The sequence below is a fragment of the Neltuma alba genome, unplaced genomic scaffold (genome assembly GCF_004799145.2).
Source record: "Neltuma alba isolate B1F8T4 unplaced genomic scaffold, ASM479914v2 tig00011748_pilon, whole genome shotgun sequence".
NCBI classification, from domain to species: domain Eukaryota; kingdom Viridiplantae; phylum Streptophyta; class Magnoliopsida; order Fabales; family Fabaceae; genus Neltuma; species Neltuma alba.
This window is the reverse complement of record NW_021636376.1, coordinates 26,398-52,773: the sequence shown is the minus strand read 5'-3', so window position 1 is coordinate 52,773 and position 26,376 is coordinate 26,398. Positions and strand designations below refer to the sequence as shown.

The window sequence follows — 26,376 nt, the reverse complement described above, 5'->3', positions numbered from 1 at the left end:
TTCCAAGAAAGCATCCATTATAGAGGAGTCTCACTCTCAAAACTGGAGTTGGGCCAATATCAGTGCGCGTCCAACCCTCATGCCCAATACTGATGTATGGGCGGCCTCATCAAGATATTCTTAGAAGTGAGGTAACCTATAATGAGTTTTGAATTTGTTACAAGAAACCTCGATCAATAAGAAACCTATAATTCTTTTCATACCAAAACCCTTAATTTCTCCGCTTCTTTATATGCACAGTAATAACTCAAGTGGAGCCCCAATAAATTTTGAGTAATTCTCGTAAATTTGAATAAGTAAAGTGTGAATTGGTGAAAACACGTCGAGGGAGAATCCTGGGCACTGCTGTAATCAAGCATAAGATGCTTACTTGAAGGAACATGGATTTTCAGAGCGAAAAGGACACAATATTACAATCATATCTTGAAAGAATGAACTATCTGCTCTAATCGCTCAGAATCGCTATGGAAATGAGACAAATCAGAACATACAACAGACTGAAACATCTTCCTATTGATCATAGTACGTGTTGGAGGATCCATCTCAAATATTACCTTCCTCCAAAAAAAAATACAGCTCAAAAACTCAACACCATTTTCCCTTCTACTTCCCCAACTCTTCCCAGTTATGAACAACCATTTGCAAAAACTGCTATGAGAGGAGTCCCTTCCGCCCATGAACTGCTTTTACAAAAAAATTATATTACACTTGTGTGACCAAAGAATATATATATGTGCGTAGCAAACTGAGAATTTTAACCGGCCGGTGATCATTGAGGGTGCAAGATAATGCACGGCCTCTAAAATTGTTCCTATTCGTATGTGTTTCTTCATTGGCACTGATTGTTGTGTGAGCTCCAGTCATCAAGAAGATTTGAAAGAGTTTCTTCGAGCTTCTTAGCTTGTGGACCTGGCTTGAGGATATTGACATCACCCCACTGGGAGCAAGGATCCATCCACCAGGACTTACGTCCGGAGCACCATGCTCCAGGTACAGCATTATTACGCCCACGCCGAAGGATCTTTTCATCGATAAGGTCTAGCACAGGTTCATTAACTTCGAACTGCCTTGCAAAAGCAGCTCCACTTGTGCCATTTGATTATAAACAGAGGAATTAAGGAAGTGTGGCTCCATCTTTGGAGGGTTGTCCCAGATCATGTACCGTAGGTCAGCATTGACTGTTGTGTTCTTAAATTCCGGTGCATTGCAAACAACAGAATGGAAGTAACCTTCTTGGGATAACTTAACATTAGTAAAATACATCAAAAGTGTTCTAGGTAAGTTATCCCAGCCGAAAATGCAGAACTCCATAAATGATCTACTCAGGATAACCCACGGTGAGCCTGCAAGATAAGAAAAGCATTACACATACAAACACTACCCATAATTTGTGCTGCACGAACAGAAATGAGGAAAGAAAGTTGCCTGTGAAGAGTTTGAATGCATCAGGTGTTGGCCGCTTCTCCGTAGCTTGGAAAACTTGACTTCTTCTGGCTAAATATATACTTGGGTCAACAACAATTGGCTGAAATCTGTCACCTCTGCAAGGGTATATAACTATTCAAATATACAATCCAGAACACAAGTAAATGCAACATAATAGAGGCAAAAATTAGGAGAAATTTTCATTACTCTTTCCATCCAAGATCACCAGTGTGATCAATGAAGTTGAGGTCTCTTCTAACAGAGGAGAAAACATGGGAAAGATCTGATACAAATTAACCAGCATGCATCAGTAACTTCAAACTTTAAATAAGTGAAACATCACAATGATTATATGAAGAAAACTATCCAGGCCCTAAATGAATCATAATGAATGAAATAAGGCTGATGTGGGTGAGCTCGGTAACAGTATGCGCAGCAAATGTGCTCAACGAAAATACATTAAGCTCAATATTAATTCAAGCTAAAATTTGTCATAAAACTCAGCTCGTTAATAAATGAGCTGAACTCAATCAAATTCATTAAAGTACAACAAATACCATCTATACCAAGTACTGACACAAAAATTGAGTGATAAAATTGTTGCTCTTATCATCATGTACATCTGTGTGTGACTGTGTACAATGAAATATTCAAAGAAAATACATATCACAATTTGAAGGCCCTTATATATGCACAAATATCATTATTAAATAAATGGGACCATGATTGTCTTAGCCGTGAGAAAATTTATCTCATTCTCATGAAGACCTTACTCTCGGAATGAATCTCATCTCCCCCCCCCCCCAAAAAAAAAAAGTCTTATGATAGTATGATGAGTGAAGGTGGTTTGGGTATATCTAAACAAATTCTAAAATGTTTTAGAAGGAAAAGATGTTGACGAGAAGCGAGAACAGAGAGAGGCCAAGACATCCTCACCAAACCAGAAAAAATAAATGAAAAAGTCTCATACTCATAACTTTCCAACCTCTTTAAAGATCCACAAGGAAGCACACCCACCCCACCACCCTCAAAGGGGAAAAAATTGATTTGAAAATGTTGGTAGCACTATGATAGAGTTGGTAGTTATACATACTCATAGGAGTATTTAGGCCGCTTCTCCCCAGTGGAAAACCAACCTCGGCTGCTTCGTTGGATTCAATTAATAAACACAACTGCAACGGTTTTCTAAACATGATCATTGCACACAAGTAGGTGCAGTCAACTTTGGACTGATGTGCGGTACCAAGTATCGCAATTTACATAGCTAGTAGATTACAGTACAAATGGACTAAAAATGCATAAGATTCCCCAAATTCTTCCACTCGTAACAAGAACCAGGCTTCAACAACCTTTTTAGTTCAGTGATCCCTTGTATGGAGGAAAGAGCTGGGAGAATCTCTAAGCAGGCATCCAGTTTTGATAATATCAGAATATCAATAAGAATAATGTCGTTTCTTTTGCTCCTAAGAACACATTCCTTCATACTTGGACTTCGGATAGTTAATCCGTTGGAAAAACCAGATGCTTCTTTTCAGCGATTCTCATGACATAGCCCAAAAACATGGGCAGCTCCCTCTATGAAAGATCCATTCCAGACTCAAGAAGAAACACACTCGTTTCGTTCATAACCAAGGGTTGGACCATAATCCAACACTATTTCTAAGCCTAATCAAACAGAATTGCCTCAAAGGGTTCAGTCCATACTTACCATTCAGCTTAACCTTCACTTTAAGTTAGGTCTATATGATGAAAATGGCAAAAAACTCAACGTGCCATTACGGATTAGAATTTATATATATCTTGACAGGTATCTTCAATTATATACCACAGAACATGATGCACTGTTTTTCTCAATCTAATCCTCTCAGGTATCAAAGTTTAATTTTACAATAGGTAACAGATAGTAATGATCACTTCAAGCCCTATTACCATTCTCTACGATTGAGTCTACAACAGAGAAGGGTTTCGTCCACAGTTGTGCACAGGTATGACATAATCAGTTAACAAGATTAATCAGGATATTATCTCAATGCTTCCATGTTCATACGAAGATCTTGGCTGATACTTCTTATTTTAGTTATATACTTGTGCACCTATAAAGAACAAACATCTTCAATAGTTCTAAAAATAAAGGCTAAAAACATTTAAAACACCACTAAACTGAGTCAGTTACAGATAACCCCTTATCATTTGAAAGTTTAAAATTAAACCTCCTTGAGCTGTTATATTTTAACCACAGCACAGACTCGCTACTGTTAGTTTTGGTTACCTTAGTAACGGAAATTGCCATGCCAGATTATTGAAAGCCATATGGCATCGGACATGGAAAAAATTAATATTTTTAAATGGTTTGAACAAAGGGTCAAAATCTTGTTTAACCATTTATGATCTTCTGATTGTACCAGCAGCCTGGGTAGTCTTCAGCAAAATACAAACACAAATCAAGCAGCTCTTCCAATTGTTCTTAGCATATTTTAATCCTTTCTAACCTGTGAAGACCAAAGCGAAATGCATTTTGCAGGTATCACACCCACGAATACCAAACCTAAAATTTCCCACTAACCTTGCTGAAGGAACAAGACAGTTAAACAAGTCAAGTGGCCTTCCGCCCCCCCCTACATCAGGCTAACTATAGACCCCCCCCCTATACATCAGGCTAACTATAGATCCCCCCCCCCCACCAAAAGAAAAAAAAAAATCAGCAGCAACACTTAAAATTTCAGGTTTCAGCGCATGGTGGAAATCTGTGCAGGCAAAATCCAAGTCATAAGCAATTGTGGGTTGTATCTACTTGTTCTTCTTGCACAACAACTTTAGTTTCAGTCGTTAATTGAAAAATTGATCTATGTACAAGGAGAATTATTCTGGGTATGCTTCTTCGTGAGGAAAGTATTTTTGTAGGTTTCATTTCATTTGTTAAGGAATTTTAGCAAGTGGTATTGTTTTTCAAGAAGAAAAACAAGCAAGGATGATTCCACTTTTGCTATCAGTTCTATTTGTAGAGTGTGATGTGACTTTTCGTTTGAAATTGAAAATGGGGAAGGGTGCTGCTACTGCAAAACCGACGATGAATGGGGAAAAAAAAAAAAAATCTTGAGCCTCCTTGACGGTGTGTCAAAAGATTCTTATTTTTATTCCATATTAAATGCCATGGGCTCTTCATTAATCCGACATGACAATATCTGTTATCAAGACAACAGAAAATAACAGCAAAGGGTCTATGGTTAAAATAAAGAAGCTCAAGGACATTAATTTTAAACTTTCAAATGTGAGAGGGTAATCGCAGCTAACTCTCAAGAGGTTTGTACATTGCAGTCAGCAAAACATGACATATATATATAACTAATTAACAAGACCATTCAAGATATTGTCTAAATAGTTCCTTCCTTCTATGACGATAAACACTTCTTTTCTCTTCTATTCCCATCGGCTTCTCTAACTATCAAAATTGCAAGATCCCAGGCTGCAGGCTAGAATATTGTGGAGAAAACAAGAATAACATTAGACTACCAAAAAAAACAAAAAAAAAGAAGAGGCACGGAATGGAGAAACTCAATCTCAACTTGGAACTAGAATTAGGACCCTAAGAAATATAAATTAAGACATCTAATATTACTAGAATAGAATGGTACAATTCTCTTAGGAAAATTAAAAAAAGAGACTCAGCGGTTACGAGAACATTTTTCCTGAAACTTGGAAAAGCCAAAAACCAAATGAGAAGACAGGCATCTGTAACCAAACTCTTATGCATTGATGCTAAATCTAACATTACTTAAACAGAATGGTACAATTTCCTTAGCAAAATCCAAAAAAGAAACTCAGCAGCTATGAGAATGTTTTCCCCGAAACTTGGAAAAAGCCAAAAACCAAATGAGAACACAGGCGTCTGTGACCAGGCTCTTCTGCATTGATGCTAAATCTAGAGAAACTAAGTTTTCATTTAATACGATATTCTAAGGTCCGAAAGAGCTGAACCTATATCAAAATTCAGTGAATCTAGGAATAAAAACGAGGTACAGAGAACAAATCAAGAAAGAAAAGAAAAGGAAAAAAAAAAAAAAACACAAGCACAGATTACCGAATCAGCATACCATCCTGGGTGATGAGGGGATAATCACGAGCACTCAAAGTGATGAACCAGTTCCACCCACGATCCAATTTCAACATAACCGCCGCAGCTCGCAGGGTAATAGCAATATTGGTGGAGCCCAAGTAGGTAGCCCAATCAGACTTCCCCACCACATCTACGTTCCCAAAAGCGCGAATCGCAGGGACTGACCTAACTGACGCAATCAACCCGCGCCTTTCTTCATCCTTCGCATCCCGCCCCAAATGCAGAAGATACCGATTCCTTGGGTGATAAACTGCCAGCAACAACCTGAAGATCCTGTCTTTATCTTGGTGACCACCTGAAATGAAGTAAGCAAAAGCCGGGGGGTAGTGAGCACCGTGCTGAACCAGAGAAGGAAACGGCTTAGCGGAGCTGAAGGTGGATATAGAAGAGCGCAACAGTAAGATGAGGGAGAGAAATGCCGCCGTAAACAGCGTGAAAAGCCATTTCTTCTCAGCTCCCATTATAGTAATAGTAGTAACATTAACAACAACAATGACCCTGGTTTTTGAAGATGTTGATGGGCATATGGCTTCTTCTGAAATCTTCAGAACTGGGTTCGCATAAAACTTAGGTTCCGAGATTGTTTTGGTAAGCGGGTCATTGAAGATTTTGCTTGTGCCCTTTCAAACTTTGAAAATTAGAAAACAAACATCAATGAGGGGGGCCAAAAGGAAATAATTAATTATCGGAGACTGGAAAACCCAACAAAATTTCCCCTTCGAATATCTGTTTCACACTATCTCTGTGCTCAAATCTTTAGAAAACTGTGATGTGATGTGGGGGGTGGGGGCTAGGGTTTTCAACAGTGGAGATTTGTTGCGGGGGGTTACGGAAGAAGATGGAGATCACGGACAGAAGCACTCTCTCTTTCTCTTTTAAGAGAAAACATGAATGGTTTCATGATTTGAATCGTCCTTTCTGTTAATTAATTCAAAAATTGATTGATTGAGGTAAGAATTCTTCATGTTTAATTTTTAAAAAAAATAGCAAAAGAAAATTTCAGCAATGAAAATAAGGAACAGTGAATCAGTATATACTTTCCGTGCGACTGAGTCATGAATCGGGCTGCTACTCTCCCACGCGCCATGATGGCACGTAGAAACACCTACCTAATGCCTACTCTCGGCTGCGTTTTGGAGATTTGGCCCCACGTTTGGTATCCATAGATGGAAGAGTGCTCTGCACGCTCCTTTGTAGAGCGTGGGATGACGTAGATCGTTTGCGAGGCAATTTTTTTTTTATTGGCCAAGAGAGGCTATTTTTTTGGATTGAAAAAGACTATATTTTTTTTTATGGAATCTTTCCCGGTCTCACAAAAATAAATAAATAAATATATTTATATTGTCTTCGTTGGCAATATTTGTATATTGTCTAATTGTCATGTTCTTCTTCATTATCTCCTTCTATTATTTTTTTGAGGTCAAAATTGAAAAATGAACAGATAAATATATATTTGATGCCTAAGGGTAATAATAAATAAAAAGAATCATAGAATATTTGACGGCGGATGAAAATTGAAGGAAGCCACGAACAGGAACACGAGGTAGATAAGATCAAAAGAATAAGAGATAAAGAGAGACGTGTTGGGATGAGCAAAACATTAAAATTTATTCTAAAATTTTTATCTTTTTTTTAAAATTTATTTACGAAGTTAAAAATCGTAAAAATTTTATTTTTTATCATTAAAATAGTTATATTTGTTAACATTTTCAGCCATAAGAGATACCATTGATATTATTTTAAATTTTTTTGAGCAGATTTACATTCATAAAAACTTTCTATTGCCTAACACTTTTAAATGAAAACTTTTGAGACACGTTAGTTTAACCAAATACAACTCAATCTTTATAATTTGAATTCAATTAAATTTTAGTTACTCAATTTTAATCATTTAAAATATTAGTCCTAATATTTTAAAAACTAAAATCACAAGAACTTAAGTTATTTTTTTAAAGAAAACCTAGAGGTTAATATCATAAATAGTTTAACTACAAGTTGTAACAAGTCAAAGTTTATGAATTGAGTGGCAATCAAATCAAAATTACAAAAACTGCCAGGGGTAGTAGTTGGGTAAGGGACCGTTGGGAGTTGAATGTAAGATGACCACAGGGCAATCTTTGAAGGTTGACTTATTGATCTCGTATTAACTAAGACTGTTGTATTAGTAGAATAATGAAGACTAATAATATTTATGCGAAATTAAAGTTATGATTTATTATCATATTTACAATAATTTTTCTATTTTATGTTTTACTGATACATTATTCTTTATGACGAAAAGTATATTAGTAAGATGTAATTGTCATTTATGTTTTGATGAATTTCATGAACCGAGACTACTCAATTCAAAGTCTAACATTAATTTTTTCCTGAATACATTAAAGATGTCTTAATCCAATAATGTACAAATAACACTTTTTAATATCTAATTTTATCTTGAAAATGAATCAGTTTCCTTTACTCTATCAATTTGATGACTCTAGGAGGCTAGGACGTTCATGTTGTAGCCTTGCATTAATTTTTTTCTCTAAAAAAAAAAAGAAAAAATCCTAATTAAATTCTTAGCAAATTCCTAATCAGGCTAAGAGGTCTAGTAAGAAATTTTTAAATGTCATGACAGGATCAAAATGCCCCTTTGTAGTTAAAAATGAAAATTAGAATTAGTATGCTTAATATTGATTTTAATTATTTTAGTTGTATTTAATTGAAATTTTTCTCTATAAAAAAAAACAATTCATGAGCCCCGGTGTGATTTTGATGAACTTTTCTAAGGAAAAAAAATCACCTATATAGTGAAACTTATCTCACATTTCGAATAAAAACAAGGTACCCAGTATAGGTTTACACATAATTTTTTACATTTATTACAAAATTAATAGGTCAGACTATCCTTGAATAGTCTAAGCTGATGATATTCATTGAGATTTTAACCTGAAAAACAAACAAAATTGATCTATCTTCAGGATAAATATGTATTTATCAATCTAGTAAAGTTGCCTCGCTGCGTCATGACTAGTTTTTAGTTAAGCTAATCAATTGATACAATGTTTAGATAATAAATTTGCATGCAATAAATTTTTTTTTTAAAATTTTTTTTTAACCATGATAGATATCTTCATATATTGATTTAACTCTTTTTGATTGATTTTTCTTGTGATTCAAATTTTTTTTTATAACAATGGTAGCATTTTTAATTGTTTTACAAAGTTTCTTTTCTATCATGATTAAGTTTTAAGTATTGATTTCTATAAATCTATGTGTATTGGATAATGTGTTCATAAGTTCTTATAAACTTAAATCCAAGATTGGTTAAGTTGCACAAATTAACCTGAAAATTGGTTGAATGCAACCCGGGCCTAAGGTTCCTATTTCGAGTCATGTTGTTCTCACAAAGAATGTTCTCATCATCCTTACTTTGAGTCAATGTCGTGTCAGCCAAATTGCATGTTTAATCTTGCTATTACTCATAATGCAATTGAAGTTAAGTCGTTCCACCTAGACTCAAATGCTTCATATAAAAGTATGTTCTTAATATATTCCGACTCAATTTCAATCACTGTTATCTCGAGTCCTATGTCAGTACATATAATTGGAACTTATCTTTAAGTAATCTTGAGTTGTTCAATTCGATAACAGGAGTATGTGCTGTAATTGTCATATCATGTGCCATAATACATTCTAAAACACATTTAGCAGGTACATAAAACAATGATTTAAGTTACAACGACTAATATAGGTGGTAGTTAACATGTTAGAACAGTGACCTACAAAAAGTACTCCCTCCTGTTCAAAATATAAGCTAATATTTGGTAAGGGGTTTGGTTTTTTTTTTTAAATAAGATAACATTTCAAATTTGTCTCACTATTTAATGAATATTTTCTAATTGTACCCCTAACATATGTATTTAATTTTTTTTTTGTTATTGATGGCATTAATTACAGAAAGTGGCTGGTTTACGATGTATGAGAAGAGAGAAAGGTGTTTTAAACAAAGTGAATAGAGAAGAGAAGCTTCAATGAATATTTTTCAACCCACCTTGTTTTTTAAATTACATTGTGGTCGACTTTATTTTCCTCTACTAATTCAATTTATTCATAACACTCTTTCTCTCATTCTTTACCCCAATATATTCTCTTTCTTCTTTTTTTATTTATTATTTTTTACTTATTCTCTCATTAATAAGGATATATTTGAAAATATATATATGCCTTACATATTTATTGTTTTAAACTGCTTTTATTTCATGTCTTGATAAATATAAATAAGCTAACTTTAGCTTATATTTTCAACCGAGGGAGTATTAGGAGGATGCAATTTTATAATAGGCAAAAGTTTGAGGTTCAATGGTCATCACCAACCATTATTATCCATAGAAGGAATGGATTTCAATCAAGAAAACTAATTAAGAATTCTCAAACCCATGTTGAAACGCTTCTGCAATCGTCTCCGAGCTTCATTTTACAGATCTTCTTGTTATGCACTGAAGTGCTCTGTACTCATTAGAGAAGAAAAGAGAGTCCTGACATTGCGGTTAGGTGTTATTTATCACTTATTTGAAAGAAGAAATAAGTTGGGCTTTATATTTATTATAATCATTTGATTGTAATCTTACCTGAAAGTAAGAGAGAGTGATTGTCAAATGCCCATTGAAACCTAAAGATTATAAAGGTTCTCAAGCATGTGAGTAAACTTGACGGAGTTGATATGTTGTCGAGTACCTGATTAAATTTGAGGGAATTGTATGGTTCTCAAATATTCATGAAACTTCTTGAGCGATTATATTGAAGTGCAAAGAACCCGAACTGGAAAAATATGAAAGATAACCGCTGAAAATAAATTATAGTTAATGATGGTGAAATTTAAGTTACTATCATGTTAAAGATAACCAACTTGACTTCCATTTCGTTGGCAAAAGGGAAAAAAAAGACTTATATTTAATTTTTGAAAATGAATTAATTGAGTACTTGCATGTTAATCTCAATAGTAACTCATATTTAAACTAGTTAACTAATCTGAATAAATTAAAAAAATAAATTAAGTTAGTTATTTGTAATAAATAAGTATTGTCTTTTCTAAAATATACTTACTAATTATGCATATTAGCTAGAACTATCAAAACATTTAACATATACAATTAATACAAGAATTACCTTTAAAAAAAAAAGATAAAAATGAGAGATAAAGTGGATTGAAGTTTTTATATTTAGAACTAAACTGAATGTCAAACTAACTCTTATATTAATCATAAGAGGTAATAATACCTCCGATTCTTAATATAAGATGTAGTTAACTAATTTGAGTTGATTAAAAAAAATTAGTTAAGTTAGTTATTTGTAATAAATAATTGTTGTCATTTCTAAAATATTATTGTTAATCATGTGTTTATTAGAACTTAGAAGCCTAAAACAACCATTTGAGAAAATCATTAACATGCGTAACAATTATAAGGAATAACTTAAAGAAAAAAAAAGATAAGTATGGCAGACAAAATTAATTTTTTATATTTAGAATTAAATAATATGTTAAGTACCGGAGACAATGTTAATTATTTACAAGAGCTGTCAGACTAATCGGCTCCAAGGCACTACGAGAACTTTTGTCTACATTCGCGTTTGTCGTAGTATTTGTCATTTTATTATCCATCGAGGTGACATTCAATATAAAATACTCCTCCGGTTCTTATTATAAGACCCAATTTGACTTTTTATTTGGTCCTAATTATAAGACCCAATCCATTTTGTCTCTTATATTTATGTATTTTTTTCCAAGATAATCCTTCTAATAATAATAGTTTTAACCAATATACTTAATTAGCAAGGATATTTTAGGAATGACAACACTTATTTATTATAAATAACCAACTTAACTTACTTCCTTAATTTCCTCAAATAAGTCAATTGGGTCTTATAATTAGGACCGGAGGAGTAATAATAAAGTCTTTTTCCTTTGGATAGGGAAAAATTAATTAGATTTAAAAATCAAGAGCGTCATGTGCAGCAAGGTCATACAATAAATTGACGAGGTCATAAAGGAGAAAAAAACTTAAAATACAACAAAAGAAATATACTAATTGGCTATTGGAATAGTTCCGATACTACAGACAATGGAGCTTAATGACTTAACCACATGACAAGAAGACATAAAATAAACTAGTGCAACTAGCTCCATAGGTGTTGAGTATACCAAAGACAAAAGAATAATGCGCACACATGTAGGTTAACTTCTGTACGGAAGTGAGAATTTTAAAAGAAAACACGTAGAGCTTATTTAATTATGTTCCCAATTACCAACAGGGTTGGGTTTAGCGGAAGGGACTAGTCCCTCACAAAGTGACGAACCAAGGTTTGAATCCCTACTGGAAGAGGTGCTCACATTTAGTGCCTAACAGTATTTCAAATAAGATTGCCTCCAATAAGAGGATACCTATGCTTTAGCAAAAAAAAAATACGTTTCCAATTTTTATTTCTAACAACTATTTTGCAATTCAATTTTTTAAAAGTTGTTCTTCAAAGTAAAATAAAAGAATAATATGTTTGATTATGTTAATTTGAAAATAATTTTATAAAGTTACAAAACAATCGGTCGATGGTGGTGGTTGATTATGGTTGACATAATCAACCAAGCCAACGGCGGTGGTTAGCAATGGCTAATGGTGCTGGCTAGGGTTGGAAGTATTGGTGGTGTTCAACTACGGCAACCAATGGTGATAGCTGATGATGATGGTTAGCAAGTGACCACCTTGAAGAGGTTTCATGTGAGATTTTGATGCTTCGCTTTTATAAAGATTGTAAGGAGTTCAGGTCTGATCATCTACTACGTATTGCTGGTTGAAGCAAAGCAAGAATTCTTTCAATAATACAAGACTTTATATTGTTTATTTTATGTTAAATTATTTCAGTTTACATATTATTTTATCTCGGAAGAGAAGGTAGCTGCATTGAAATGCTATGAATGTGATGAAAGGAGATTAGTGGATTATTTATTACAAGTCATTCCTGTCTTCAGGATGCAATGTGATCTACTTGTTGTCCTCTTTCCATGCATTTATTTGGGAAACAGAGAAAGGATTTTCTGCATGTATATATTAGTTTTTTTATTTTATACATATAACTTTTTTTGCCATCTCTTCATGCATGTAGCTACTGCTTAGGTATTGTATAGTTGGTTTTTAACTGAATAAACTTATTGATGAAATATTCTTATCTAATCTCCATTGCGTCCCATCTTGAATGGGACAAGATGCTATCGGGATTGGAATGAGATGCAAGATGAACCCGATCCTGGTTCACCAAAATGGAATTGTCGTAGTCCCATCTCATCCTATGAGTACATCTAGGCGTGATTAGTCAATGACGACTCATAATAGTTAGCTGGTAACGACGGACGGTGGCAACATGTAACAGCGTCCGAGGTAGCAATTGGTGATGATAGGTGTCAACCGATGGCAATTATAGGTAGACTAATATCTCTGTTGGTTATTATAGTTTAATCGAATTTTGTTTTTCATTTTTATAGTTTCGAACCTTGATTTTTGGTCTCGAAAATCAAAATTAGAACTCGTTAAAAATATATAAATTAAAACCAAAATTCACCTAGTCCTATACTACGACGTATATTCCCCCAGCCCCTTCCACCTTAGATTGCGATGTGCAAGACATTAGACATTTACTTGTCTCATTGCGCAAGATTCAGAATCTCTAGGTATCTAACACTAAAAGTTCGTATTCCAATAGCACACAACTTTTGTAGCCAGTCGGCCGCCTTGTTCATAAACCGAGGAATCCCCCACAACCTAAAATTGAGAAGACCAGCTAAGTCCTCCAAACCAGCAGGACATTCCTAACGCAACATAGAACCTTCCACAACTGCATTAAGCAGCGCTTGATTATCAGATTTCAATCTCAGTTCTCAACCTCATTCAAACCAAGATCCAAAGCCATCAAGGAACCTCTCTAGAAAGCCATACTTTCAATCATGAAACTGCAAGAAGCATAGCATTTAAAACCATTCAAATCCAACAAGTCACCTGAATGGTTCCTTAAAATGATCCAAAGCCATCGAGGAACCTCTCTTTAAAGCCATGCTTTCGATCATGAAACTGCAAGAAGCATAGCACTTAAAGCCAATCAAATCCAACCAATATAAAAGTCACCAGATGATCAGGGTCGTTACTGCCACCTTTAAATCAGCTTTACATTTGAACATCAATGCAAAAATAACAGGATTATAAGAGAATATTTCATACATCAAATCATTGAACACCCCCACCAAATTGATAATCACATCGGCATCAAGGTTAACAAATTCCCTCCCCTCTGAACCAGGATGGTAAGCCAGGCATTACTTACCAAATACATCCCCCCCCCCCCCCCCCCAACTCTTCTGAATGGCTTTAAGCCCAGCACTACTTAATAAATACCAACTTGGCATTCTATGTCTGAATCATCTGCATGGAATTACCAAAAGAGGAAAGGGAAGACAACACCATTGACCCAATCTCTCAGACTGAGGTAACTGAGTCTTCATCACTGCCTTCGCTGTCACTGCTGCTGCTGCTGCTCCCACTACCACTCCCGCTCCCACTGCTTCCACTTCCACTGCTACTGGTAGAACTAGAAGACTGTTCATCCCTCCCCTCAGCATTCACCTGGGCTCTGAGAGCTTCTGCAGCATTGGGTCCCTTGTCAACCTCATCTCCGCTATCATCAACATCAGCAATCTCATCATCAGTGTCATTTTGATGGGGAATATTCATGTCAAATCCAACATTATCTTTTTCTTCAACAATATTGTCCTCCTCAGGTGATCCACTACCAAAAAGATCATCAATATCTATATCTTGATGTTCCTCAACTTCATTTTTGCCTGGTGAGGTGGTACCAACAGTAGGTGGTTCAGTTGGATTATCAGCCAACACCTTTGCACCACCAGATTTGATACCTGCCATATGAGTAAAACATTGCAATTGGTCAGAGAAAAATCAACAAAAATTTAAACTATCGCACAGTGCTTCTTATCAAAATTTATGGACATATCGCACTTCAAAGGACAGGAATGGCATAGTAAATGGCCAAAATAATCTCTGCATCATTGGAGACTATCTATCTAGTCATTCGTGACACACTCTTTTTTTTTTTGGGGGGGGGGGGGTTTAGAAAAACCAAGACAAAGAATTCAATAAACAAAGAAGAAGGCTGACAGCAGAGACAGATGTATCATAGCTAGTTGGGAGGTTGGATTTCATTCTAAATATAAGATATCAATTCACTTTGTCTCCCAAATTTATAATTTCTTCTCTAAAGTATTCTTATTGACTGTAAGGGGTTCTTACTAAGAGATAGCTTCAATGCACATGATTAAAAAAGGTAGTTTAAAGAAACCAACACACATTTTTACAAATAACTAATTTTCTTAATATCTCCTAATGAGTTATCTAGCTCTTGTATTAAGACCTATAGGTAGTATGTCATAGCATGTATCAATTGATGTAAAACGAGATGGAACAAGAGGAGAGGTAGAATATAGAGACTAGAGAGGAGGAGGGAGAGAAAGAAAGGAAGAAGAAAAGAAACTCAAGGGAAAGAGAAAATATTCAAATATCAATCTCATTCAATTCATAGTTAAAGCAATACAATAAAAATATTTCTTGCTCTATTTATAAAGCCCTAAGCAACGAAACCCTAACTTAATCTTCAAGCAAAAGAAATTACACAAATAGGAAACTCTACTAAATAGAAAATAATTTCATAAATCTAAACCTAATCTAAATCACTTATTTAAAAGATAATTATAAAATTAATGATACATCATCCTAATCTAGGGTAGATTCCAATTATTACTCATTAATAAATATCATATTCCACCGCCAATTCTTAGAGAATATGTTACAACTGCAAAAGTGATGTTTACAAAGTTATTTTCATCCCACATCTTCAATTGCTAGGTATTTAGATATTAATGCCAGGGTAGGATTTTTATTTTTTTGAGGGGGGGTGTGCTGCAGCTGTTTTATTCACTTAATCAACATGAAGAGGACCTTTGATATCAGGTTTTCAAACACCCAAAAAAAAAGCCCTATTGAGTTTTGACATCCCGTGTTTAATTGAGTTCTCCCCCACCCAAATAAATATTTCTGGATTCGTCTCTGGTTAGTACTCATTTGTTGTCAACTGGAAAGATCAAAACATAGGGACACTAGGAAGAAGTAATGACAATTGTAATTCAGAGGTTACATTAAAAAGTTGGTAGAAATGAAGCATAAAAATAATTCAAAAGACTTCAAGTCATAACATAGCAAATGTTCAACAACATCATTCTTTTGTATATAGAAGATCCAGCAGGCAATTGCAACAAACAGCAGAAATAATGACAACACTAAAATCATCAGGTTGGAGAATACAATAAAAATAAAATATAGATTATAAAAGCAATGAATTATATAACACATAGCTCCTCTCGGATTAAAGCATATATCAAAAGATCGTATCTGGCAGCATCAAACCATGATAATGAAAATGAGCTACTTAGAACATACATCTTGTCATCAACTCAAAGGAAAGGTTACCAGTCATAGGATAAAATTGAAATTAAAAAAAGACCGAAGCTAAATAATGTAGCCTGATACTCATGTAAGTTTCTCTGGAGTATTGACTATGATTCATAAAATTCAAGATATGTATAGAAACCTAATAACATTATACATACCAGTATTCTCCGGTTCACCAATATCAATACGTTCCACCTCAATCTGCACACAATCAAAGCAGACATCAGTTAAGGCACTGAAAGGGGGGGGGGGAGGAGAGGGAGGGAAGAAGAAACAAACTATTTGCTTTCCTTTTACAGTCACAGAAGAGATGACCAAGACCAAGATCAAAATCCAAATAATGCCTAAGAAAAGAGATTCAAAGGGCGTTTATACTTCACTAAGACCACGTGGTGGGTCTCAGAAATACATGTGTACAGGTTCACTACACTATTAATCCTCTTTCTTTCCCTCAATCATGGATTCCACCAATTATGTGAACAGAAACCAGCAAAAGTACTAAGAAAGCGGAGTACTACTCATTCAAAGACACAAATAATCAGCGTTATCATAGAATGAGGAGTAATCCCATGGAAAGAGAAACAACATATCAAGATTATCTCTCCTTTGCTTTTCTATTTTTGAAGGAAGAGTTATTAATGAAAGAAAATATCTAGTCGCAATCAGACAGGGGGACTAGACTGGCAGAGTTGGATAGGGCCTTGGCGAGCCATGAACTGTAATGCAGGAGAGCTAAGTAGCAAGAAGTTAACATTTCTCCTGTTCCTAGGTCATATTCCTTCTGCAATCCAAAGCCAAATCTTCAGCACTGAAAACGAACGTGTACCAGCATCCAGGCTACTTAGTTCGTACACATAACAATTGATAGATTTAAGCAACATTCAAGACAACAAAGCCCTTCATCTATTGTAATAATAGACTTTCCATTACGTCATTTTTTTCATAATCAGTGGGACTGAAACTGAAGCAATGAAACACTCAACCAGCAAAACCATTTATGCTAGATGGTTAGTAAGAGCTTACTGGTTGAACCGAGCTTCTACTTGAAGCTGGGGGTTTTGTGGGCTTCCCAATAGGAGATGACCGAATATCCAAAGCTGGCCCGGATGGAGCAGCCACAGCTGCAGCAGCAGCAGCAGCTGTAGACTCACCAGGCAAGCGAAGATGCCGCAGTTGCTTTACAGCCCTATGAAGCCGCTCCAATCGGAATGTCTCGCCATCAAAGAACAATACAGCATCATTTTCCTTGTATTCCTCGCTACTCCCCTCAAATGTCACCTTAGGTTTTCCAATTTGGTTATTCTGAAATTCCACAGAGACCCTATTTTCCTTGGTCTTGCGAAGTAATCCTGGCTTAGTCTTATCAACGGAAGCCGGTTTAAATTCATCTAAACAACACAAAGTTCAGAACTTTCTCAGGTTAAATCCCCAAATAGGCGATAACGAAAACAAATGAATACGGCAAAATCCTAAAAATAATTACAAAATCAAACATAACCTTCGTATTTGACTGCCATAAACCAATAAATATGAAAGAAGGATCCAATTTTTCTGTACAATTACTTACAACGCAGAGTGCAGTATTTGTTGGAAGATTCATCTTTGAAGGAAGGACCAAGCGTGAGATTGTACCAGCGATCAGATTGGGGAGCGGTTCTGGGCTCTTCTTTGGAGTTGTTGGCCATGGCGGAGAGAGAAAATTGAGTAGAAAGAAAATAAAATCCCCTAATAAAGGAATCCTTATTCCATTGCGAGGCGATTGCTAGTACTGGAGCCGAGTCCAGCACCCTAGAAGATCTGGCTTACAAGGCAAGGTCCTGAAACAAAGCACTAAGACTAAAAACGTTCAAGTCGTCTGCGGAGCAAGACGCAGAGTGTGTATCTCGCCGAAACGATGACGTTTTTGTTGGGCAGTCGCTTTTTTTTTTCCCCAAAAAAAATCAACTCCTGGAAGTTGCGTTAGGCTTTTGGATCACGGCCTTCTCTTGGTCTCTGTATATTCATCGACAACTAAAAATCAGCATGATTATACAACTACCTTGACCCCTTGAACTCAACTAATTCAAGTTATCAGCACAAAAAATCCAAACAAAATGAAGAATCAATGAAACATTGAGCCAAAAAGGAATGAATAGCGAGGAAAATGCAGAGACTCTTCCACCTAGGGTTTGAGACAGGAGCAGTTGGTGATGTCAGCGAATTCAAAAGTATAGGTTCAAACGCAAGGAGACGAAGGGGTTCGACCAAAGAAGCTTTGAGCGACGACGGGAGAAGACGGCGGCCAGATGACGACCGAAAAAGGCCCGCGAGGGGGACCCGTTGATATGACGGAGAGCTGGACGGACAGGATTAAAAATGAACAACGGCTATGATTTAGTTGCATGGCTTTGAATCATGAACGGTTGAGATTGGACTAGATGATTCCCAAGACGGACAGGATTAAAATAAGCGCAGTTGCCCCTATTCTTTCCTTCCACTCTAGAGTGAGCAAATTTAATTTTAGTTTTTCTATTCGGTTATTTCAGTTTTGATTATCTATTCGATTTTTTTTTAATAATTTGGTTTTTAGTTTTTGATTTAATTATTAAAAAAATATTTCATTAAAACCAAAAAACCAAAATAAATATATACTATATTTATATTTAATAAATGTTATTATAATAAATACATATGTGCATGTAAGTGAACTCTTTAAATATATTTATATTTAATAAATATGGTTATAATAAATATTATTATAATAAATCATATTGAAAAATGAAATATAACTAATTAATGGTTATGATTTTGTTTTATTATTTCTTAATTTGAATTCATTTTTCACATTTATATATTCGGTTAACTGAATAATCGAAGCAAAATATTTTAGTTAATTCAATTCTGGTTAATTTGGTTAATCGATTTTGATTCGATATTTAAAATAGACTCTATTCGATTGTTTCAGTTCTTACCAAAAATCGAACTGAAAAACTGAATACTCATCCCTATTCCACTACCTTCCTTTCCCCTTCACCAATCACAATTGTTGGGTGAGAATTTCAAGAGTCCATATTTAATATTTTATAAAAACAAATATTATTATAATTTTAGATTAAAATAAATAAATAGATATAAACCATTAAAATTTGATATGAACAATTCACACTGTAATGAAAAAATTGAAAAAAAAATTGCTTCAAAATAATAATCTATAGTTGTAAATTATTCAAATTAAAATTTAACAGTTTAAATGTATTTATTTACTTATTTTTGCCAAAAATAAAAATAATTCTTTTAATAGTTATTGAAATATGAAAGGAAAAATAGTGGAGGGAAAGAAGATAAGAAGGGTAGAAGAGAAGAGGACCAAGCCATTGTAAAGGTTGGGGGCTCGAGGGCTGGAAAAACCCACCCCTAGAAACCAACCCAAATCAAGTTGAAGGACAACCTCCACTCTTAGCAAATCAGCAGTCTTCTAGCAAGACTTTGATATGAACAAGGGCAAGTTTGATTTCCACTTTTAGCAAATTAGAAGTCCTCTGGCGAAAATTTTAAAATTCGAAAGCTGTTTAAATTCTTTTGTTTTTTTTTTCTAATGATTAAATGAATCACTAACTAACAGAAAACAAACAAAAAAACCCAAGAAACAAAAGAGAGAAACAGTAGGACTCTAAGCAGAAAACTCTAGGGGCATCTCTTTCGGGTTTGAGTAATATAGGAGTTTATTTAACAAAGATTAATTTCAGTTTTTTTAAAAATAATTTAATTTTTAAATAATTTAAAGTTATTTTTCCGCTAATAAAAAATAGCATGTGAGATGAGCAGACTGCACTGTACCAATTTAAGGTTGTGTTTGTATTAGTGAGCACAAAAGTAATTTTCATTTCATCTGACTCTTAAAAATTTAAGTTGGAATAAAAGTCAAATAGTGTAATATGATTTATGATTGAATAAACTTCTATAAAAAAAAACTGAAACTTGTTTGGATTACATAATTAAAAAGTAAATTTAAATGCCAAATGACAAAAAATGATATGAGTTTTTTTAGTTATAATTCAAAGTATCATCAAACCACTTTGGGTTTAAAACTAATCTCTATCAAGTCAAGAGCATTAAAGTTAAAGCCTCCAACAAGTAAAACATTAAAATTAAAAAGATAAAAGGACCTGAGTTTTATTATATATATTATGTACTCCTCCGGTCCTAAATATAAGACCTACTTTGTAGTGTCATTACAAAATGGTCTTATATTTAGGACTAAAGGAGTATATAATTTGATTAATTTAAGAGAAACATTAAAATTAAAATTATAAAAATAAAAAGAGCTAATATATTATTAAAAAAAGTATAAATACTAAAAAAACACTAAATTAGATATATTTAAGTGAAAATCACAGAAAAAAATGTGAAATATACAAATAGCAAAAAAGATAGCTAAAATTTCATAATGTAGAATGGGAATAAAATCTAAATTAAAATTTTGAAATTAAAATGAAATAAAAGCTATGCTATTTATTTTTTCAAAAAAAAAGTCATCAAACCAGCCACTAGACTCATTGGCAACTAGTTGCCCTAGGTTTTGACACGAGGGATTTGGGGGGTGTTTGGTTTGCAAAAAAAGAAAATTTGAAAAGTGTTTTTATGCAAATTGAGCTAAAATTTCTCTAACATACTTATTTTATACACAATAAAATTACTTTTAAAACTATGATTTGGTTTTCAATCAAATTTGATCTTGAAAAGCAAATGGAGCCACTTGGTGATTTGATCCAAAATTGATGACCACTAAGGCCCTATTTGGCACAATGATTAAAATTACTTATAAATACATTTCATGTAAATTGAGACAAAATTTCTCTCACATATTTACCTTGTATCCCATAAATCACAATTGAAAAGTTGTTTATCAGTCATTCCAAACAGATCACCACCAATGTTTTACTATTAATATAACGCGAAAAAAATATAAGTTAAATACTTAGCTTTGACTATTGATTGTTCACAATTTGTGTATAAATATTGATTACATTTCAATAGGTATTAATAACTTTCGTTTAATAAGTAATAATGCTACTCTTTCAGAGCATTCACAACTTTCATTTCAGTATTAACTACATTTCAATGTAGTATTAAACAATTTTGTGATACAAATTAAAAGTCACATTTTTTAACTCGAATACTTGAAAAAATGAGCACAAAGTAATATCTTGAGAAGATGCTTAATTTCTAAACATGATTTAAGAAAAAGGGTATTTCTGTCATTTTGTTTCAATTTTAAAATCTCAAATTAAGTTTTTCTTCCCTTTTTGTCAATTGCAAACTTCTTTAAACTTCCTAATTTAAGTTTTCAAAATCCCAATTTATATTCCCTCTTTGTGATTTCATATTTTTCAAGGTTTTTTCCTTTCATTTTCCCTATGTTCATTAAATTTTATTTGTTAATTTTTATTCTTTTTAGAGTATTTTTGCAAATATTAAGTTATTGGGTTTTAAAGTGAAATTTTACCTTTTCTTTCAAATAATGCAAGGCAGTTAGATAGAAATTTTTTTTGTGACATAACAAAATACAACTTTATTGTTAGCACACGATAAGACCAAAAAAGTATATTTATAAAAACACTAAGTCAAACGAGTAGAAAATATGGTTTTCGGACTTAACCACCTAAAAAGCGACATTGGGATGGCTAAAACACGATCCTAAACACAGCCTAATTTAACCATGCAAGTTGTGCCACCTTATACTATTATTGAAATGGAGTAATAATAGCCCTAGTCCTTGTGAGCCCTAAATCTAACTTACCTAAACTTTTATTTACAAAAAAGGAAGAAGTAATAATATGTCACCAAAGAATAAAGGATTTAGGTGTATTTAGCAACCCGAATTATTTTCTTAGACATGTCTAGTATTCTAAAGTATTTTGTATTTTATCTAGTATCCTGAAATATTTTTCAGGTGCATCCAATATCCTAAAATATATCTTATATAATTTTGCTCTTAAAATATTTTATAAGTTAATTTTTTTGGATTAAGATGCATCCGCTACTTTAAACTATTTTTTAATGTGCATACAGTACTCTAAGGTATTTAGTGGTGTAATTTTGCTATCTAGTTGAAAAAGAAAACAAAGCTTCCACTCCTCCGATCTCGCCTTTTCCTCCCCCACTGCTCTTCCGTGGCCCCTTGACTCTAAACCTCGCCCTTTCTCATTGTTGCTTCATTGTCGTCGATGCTCTTTTGTAATGCCCTACCTAACTTTACCAGATACTTAACTATTTTGCCACTTCTTCATTTACTTAAGATTATCTATTTACAACACTAGCCATGATAGGAAAAGAACTCAACCAATTGATAAATCACTACGATGGTTTTAAAATCAACACTGCATATTAAACCACTTAACCAGACACAACTATAATTAAAGACACGTCACTAATTGATCACAATATAATTCAATTAAAACAAAGAAAACCCTAACACTTGTTCATAACCTATACCTTATAGTGCTCAAAGTCTTGCTACTAGAGATTTGAAAATTGTAGTACTCAAGTCCCATCAACAATTCATAATAAAGTCACAACAAATAAATCATAAAAGAAAATACAACAAATATTTTATAGGTGGAAATATACTAAATTCAACACAAATGAAAGTAATGGCAATACTACAACTCATCAATGTAACTTTACTCTCTTTAAATCTTTCTTGGCATGCCTTCTCTAGAGCTCTCACATGAAAAAATGTAATAGCAACATAGTGATACAAATATGTCAATAACTATTAGAGCCTAATATTGTAAATTATATTTGTTGTAAAGTGTACAACCATATAGTGCTACTTGTTTGTATCTCATAGGAGCTACTACTCTAAAATACTTTATTGAGCATTATAAAAGAAGAACATGGGCCCTATTAGTCATTTGGATTCTAGCATATTTTATTCATCTTTTACTGTTTCTTTTTCCTTGGCATCAGAGCTAGTTGCGGTCATGTCTACCTTAGCATCCAACGAATCGTCCTCTATTACCAAGACCTACTCTCTATTTAACTCTTCTAATACAGCTGTATAGTTGGATCACAACAATTATTTAGTTTGGGAATCAATTGTTCTCCCATTGATGTAGAAAAATTGTCTCGAATCTCATGCCCAAGGCACTAGTAATGCACCTCTGAAGCTTGTTCTTGATGGTGCAAGAACTGAAACGAATCCTGCCTGTGCAGATTGGTTTTCAGTGGATCGCATGCTTGTTGGGTGGCTTAGAAACACATTGACTCAAGAGATTGGAACTTAGTCACTTTATTATCGCACTACTATAGATCTTTGGAAAGGAGCTCGAGAACTCACCTCTACTACTTCCAAAGCCAGAGTAATAGTGGTGAAGAACGAGCTGCATTAAAGCAACAAATTTAATTTAAGATAATTGGGAAAAAAAGTAATTTGAAGCATAATGTATATATATTACTTACAATCCTCTCAGCAACAGCAGCAGACTCTAGAGTAATATATTAACCCTCTTTAATCCTCGTCGCCTTCCATTTTTCTTGACGAGAAGGACGCTCAATGGGTGAAATGTAGCCAGTAGGATTTGAAGTAGCAGCCATCTGTGCATTCTTCATCCGCTCCTCTATCATACTTCTTTCCAACCCACCATACCCTACACGAGACATGGTATGTGGGTGCACATTCTGCTCAGATATTTGCTTATTATTTTAACTCAATACCTATGAAAATGAAACAAATTCAACAAAGTTAATTTAGTTAAATAAAATATGAACTGATTAAAAACTAAGTTTGAAGAAACCAAACTTGAAATGCAGGGTCTTTACATTGCTTCACAAAACTCTCCTATGCCTTGTTGCTAATGAACTAGTATCGCTCTTTAGAATGCTCACCCTTTCTTTTTCCACGAATATAGTGTTTTGTAGGTGTGGATTTAAAATCCCTCCACCATTCATCAAGTTGCTTAAACAAATAGTCTCTTATTTGCGTAGTGATGGGAATATCAAATGTCAGCTGCAATACAATGGCATAGGGTTATAAGTAAATAAGCAATTATAATTGAAATAAGTAGAGAAAAAAATTCGTAATGTACCAAAATATCCAACTAGGAATGTCAATCCCAATCCTACTACATACGACATAACTGAAGGGAATTGAAAGACGCGCAACGGAAAATAAATTTAAAATTTTCAATCCCTTGCCCAGATCTACCGATTGTGTTTAAATCAAGTAGTAAGAAGTATTACCTTCGGTGTTCGATTTCTTGGTGGCTCGGGGATTCCGCCGTCCATAATGCCTCTGCTCGCCTCTTTTATCGCTCGAAGTCGACAATTCGGATCAGCTTCCTCTACCGATATCCACAAACAGCGTTCCGATCATGAATGACGTGCTAGCGCCTCTTGTCCTTCTAGGGTTTATGTTCAAAGAATCCGTCCTCCCTTCTCTATCTTTGGCCGTCTCTTATCTGCAAGTTTTTTCACTCTCACACCCAAAACCCTAGCTCCTAATATCAAATATATAGGATGCTATAGGTATTATGAAGGATATTTAATTTCGAAATTAATCCTAAATTAATTCTAAAATTAATACAATATCAAATATTGCCTAATCAGATAAGAAAACAATTAAATAAATATGGTTTATATCAAATCCGTCCCACAGATTTAATTCACCTATTTATTTAATTCAAAATAAAGATATGACGGAATTATATTTGATTTATTCTCATAAATCAAATTTGAGATATTATATTATATCTTACCAATTTAAAATTGATATAGAACTAATTTATCCTTATAAATTAAATCTAATAATTAATATCTCTTATATTTATATAATATGTATATATATATGAATTTATTTGGTTTATTAGGGCACGCATGTATCTTCTCATATTCTAAACCCATTGGATGCAAAATTTTCTTTGTTTCGTACATTCGTTTTGGAAGTGAATTCCCCTTTGGAAGAATATTGTTCAGCAGTTTAAGCAATTCCGTGAAACTAGCATCGGTCCAACCATTTTTTGCCTTCAAGTTCATCAATTTCAAAACGGTTGTCAACCTTATGTAATCATCTTTGCACCCTGGGTATAAAGGCGTCTCTGCATCACTACACAAAGTTTCAAAAGTGAGAGAGTACTATGTAGAGGATTCAAACCTTATGTCACGAAACATATCTGAAATTCTATCACTAAAGTCTTCATTCACAACCTTATCCTTTCCAGGCAATGTAGTCTTTCTAATTTCTCCATGCCATATATAATTTGTATACCTCAAATTTATCCCATCACAGATAAGATACTCTTTTATCTTAGAAATACTCTGCCAACTATTGTTTAAGTATTTGACACAAGGACAATAGTACAATCCATCTCTTTTACTAGGGGCATTTCTCTAAGCAAGCTCATGAAATCTTTCAATCCTATCCTTATATTCTTTGCTAATTCTCTTAGCTTTCATCCAATTATGATCGATTGTTCGACAGAGTCAATGAACATAGTTATCAAACTCAATTCTAACTCCTCAATTCAAATATTGATCAAATAAAATAAGCAAATGTTAGTCAATAAATTAAAATTGATTAAGATTTAATTACAAATTAAAGGGAATGTCTCTTTTTTAAAATAAAAAATTCTACAGAATTTCTTTAAATATATAACAAAGGGACAATTATAATAAAGGACCAAGAAAAAGTTATATTTATTATAACGAATCTTAAAAATTGTAATTATTTAAAAGGACCATAAATATATTAAATATATTATAATAAAAAATGAAATATATATTACTTTTAAAAATTAGATTAAGTAATTTCTTAAAAATTGTTTTATATAGTGAATAAGCGAAAATATTGATGAAAATATAAAATCAAACAAACATATATAAGTTTTGTAAAATAGTTAAACAAAAATTATTTTAATCAAAATTAAAACTATTCTTCATAACATATTTCAACATGCATAAAGTTTTATAAAAATATTAAATTAATTTAATATAATTTCTTTTCAAACACTTGTTTCTAATTTAAAGTTATAGAAAAAATAAAATAGATTTGTATATAAAATTTAGTTTTTTGTAAAAATAAATTAAAACACATATATACTTAAAGAAGTAAATTTTTGTAAAAATATTATTCCCTTTAGGTCCTCCATTCTAATTCTTCCTATAACAAATCTCAAATTATTTAAAAAATAAACAAATCAATCAATCAATCAAACCAACTTAACAATGTAAGAAACAAATTAAAGACAGGATAAATTTGAAGAAATATAACAAATAAAACAAAAATAAGAATTCAATCTCAAACCAATTCAA

At 33.4% G+C, this 26,376-nt stretch overlaps 1 protein-coding gene and 1 pseudogene across 2 annotated transcripts; both read right to left on the bottom strand.

The window, feature by feature from the left end:
- Nucleotides 1–818: 818 nt before the first annotated feature.
- LOC114717532 (beta-glucuronosyltransferase GlcAT14A-like) lies at nucleotides 819–6,445 on the bottom strand (annotated as a pseudogene).
- Nucleotides 6,446–13,708: 7,263 nt separating this feature from the next.
- Nucleotides 13,709–18,329, bottom strand: LOC114717531 (ELL-associated factor 1). 2 transcript variants are annotated; one of them, XM_028902694.1, is made up of 5 exons: nucleotides 18,248–18,329; nucleotides 17,654–18,078; nucleotides 17,110–17,474; nucleotides 16,245–16,287; nucleotides 13,709–14,480 (listed from the first exon to the last, which is right to left on the bottom strand). In XM_028902694.1, exons 2-5 carry the CDS (start codon nucleotides 17,769–17,771, stop codon nucleotides 14,041–14,043), a joined length of 966 nt encoding a protein of 321 aa, XP_028758527.1. In that variant the 5' UTR covers nucleotides 17,772–18,078; nucleotides 18,248–18,329; the 3' UTR covers nucleotides 13,709–14,040. The 2 variants fall into 2 exon arrangements, with proteins under 2 accessions (XP_028758527.1, XP_028758526.1); XM_028902693.1 differs by having other exon boundaries at nucleotides 17,654–18,326.
- Between the last annotated feature and the right edge of the window lie 8,047 nt (nucleotides 18,330–26,376).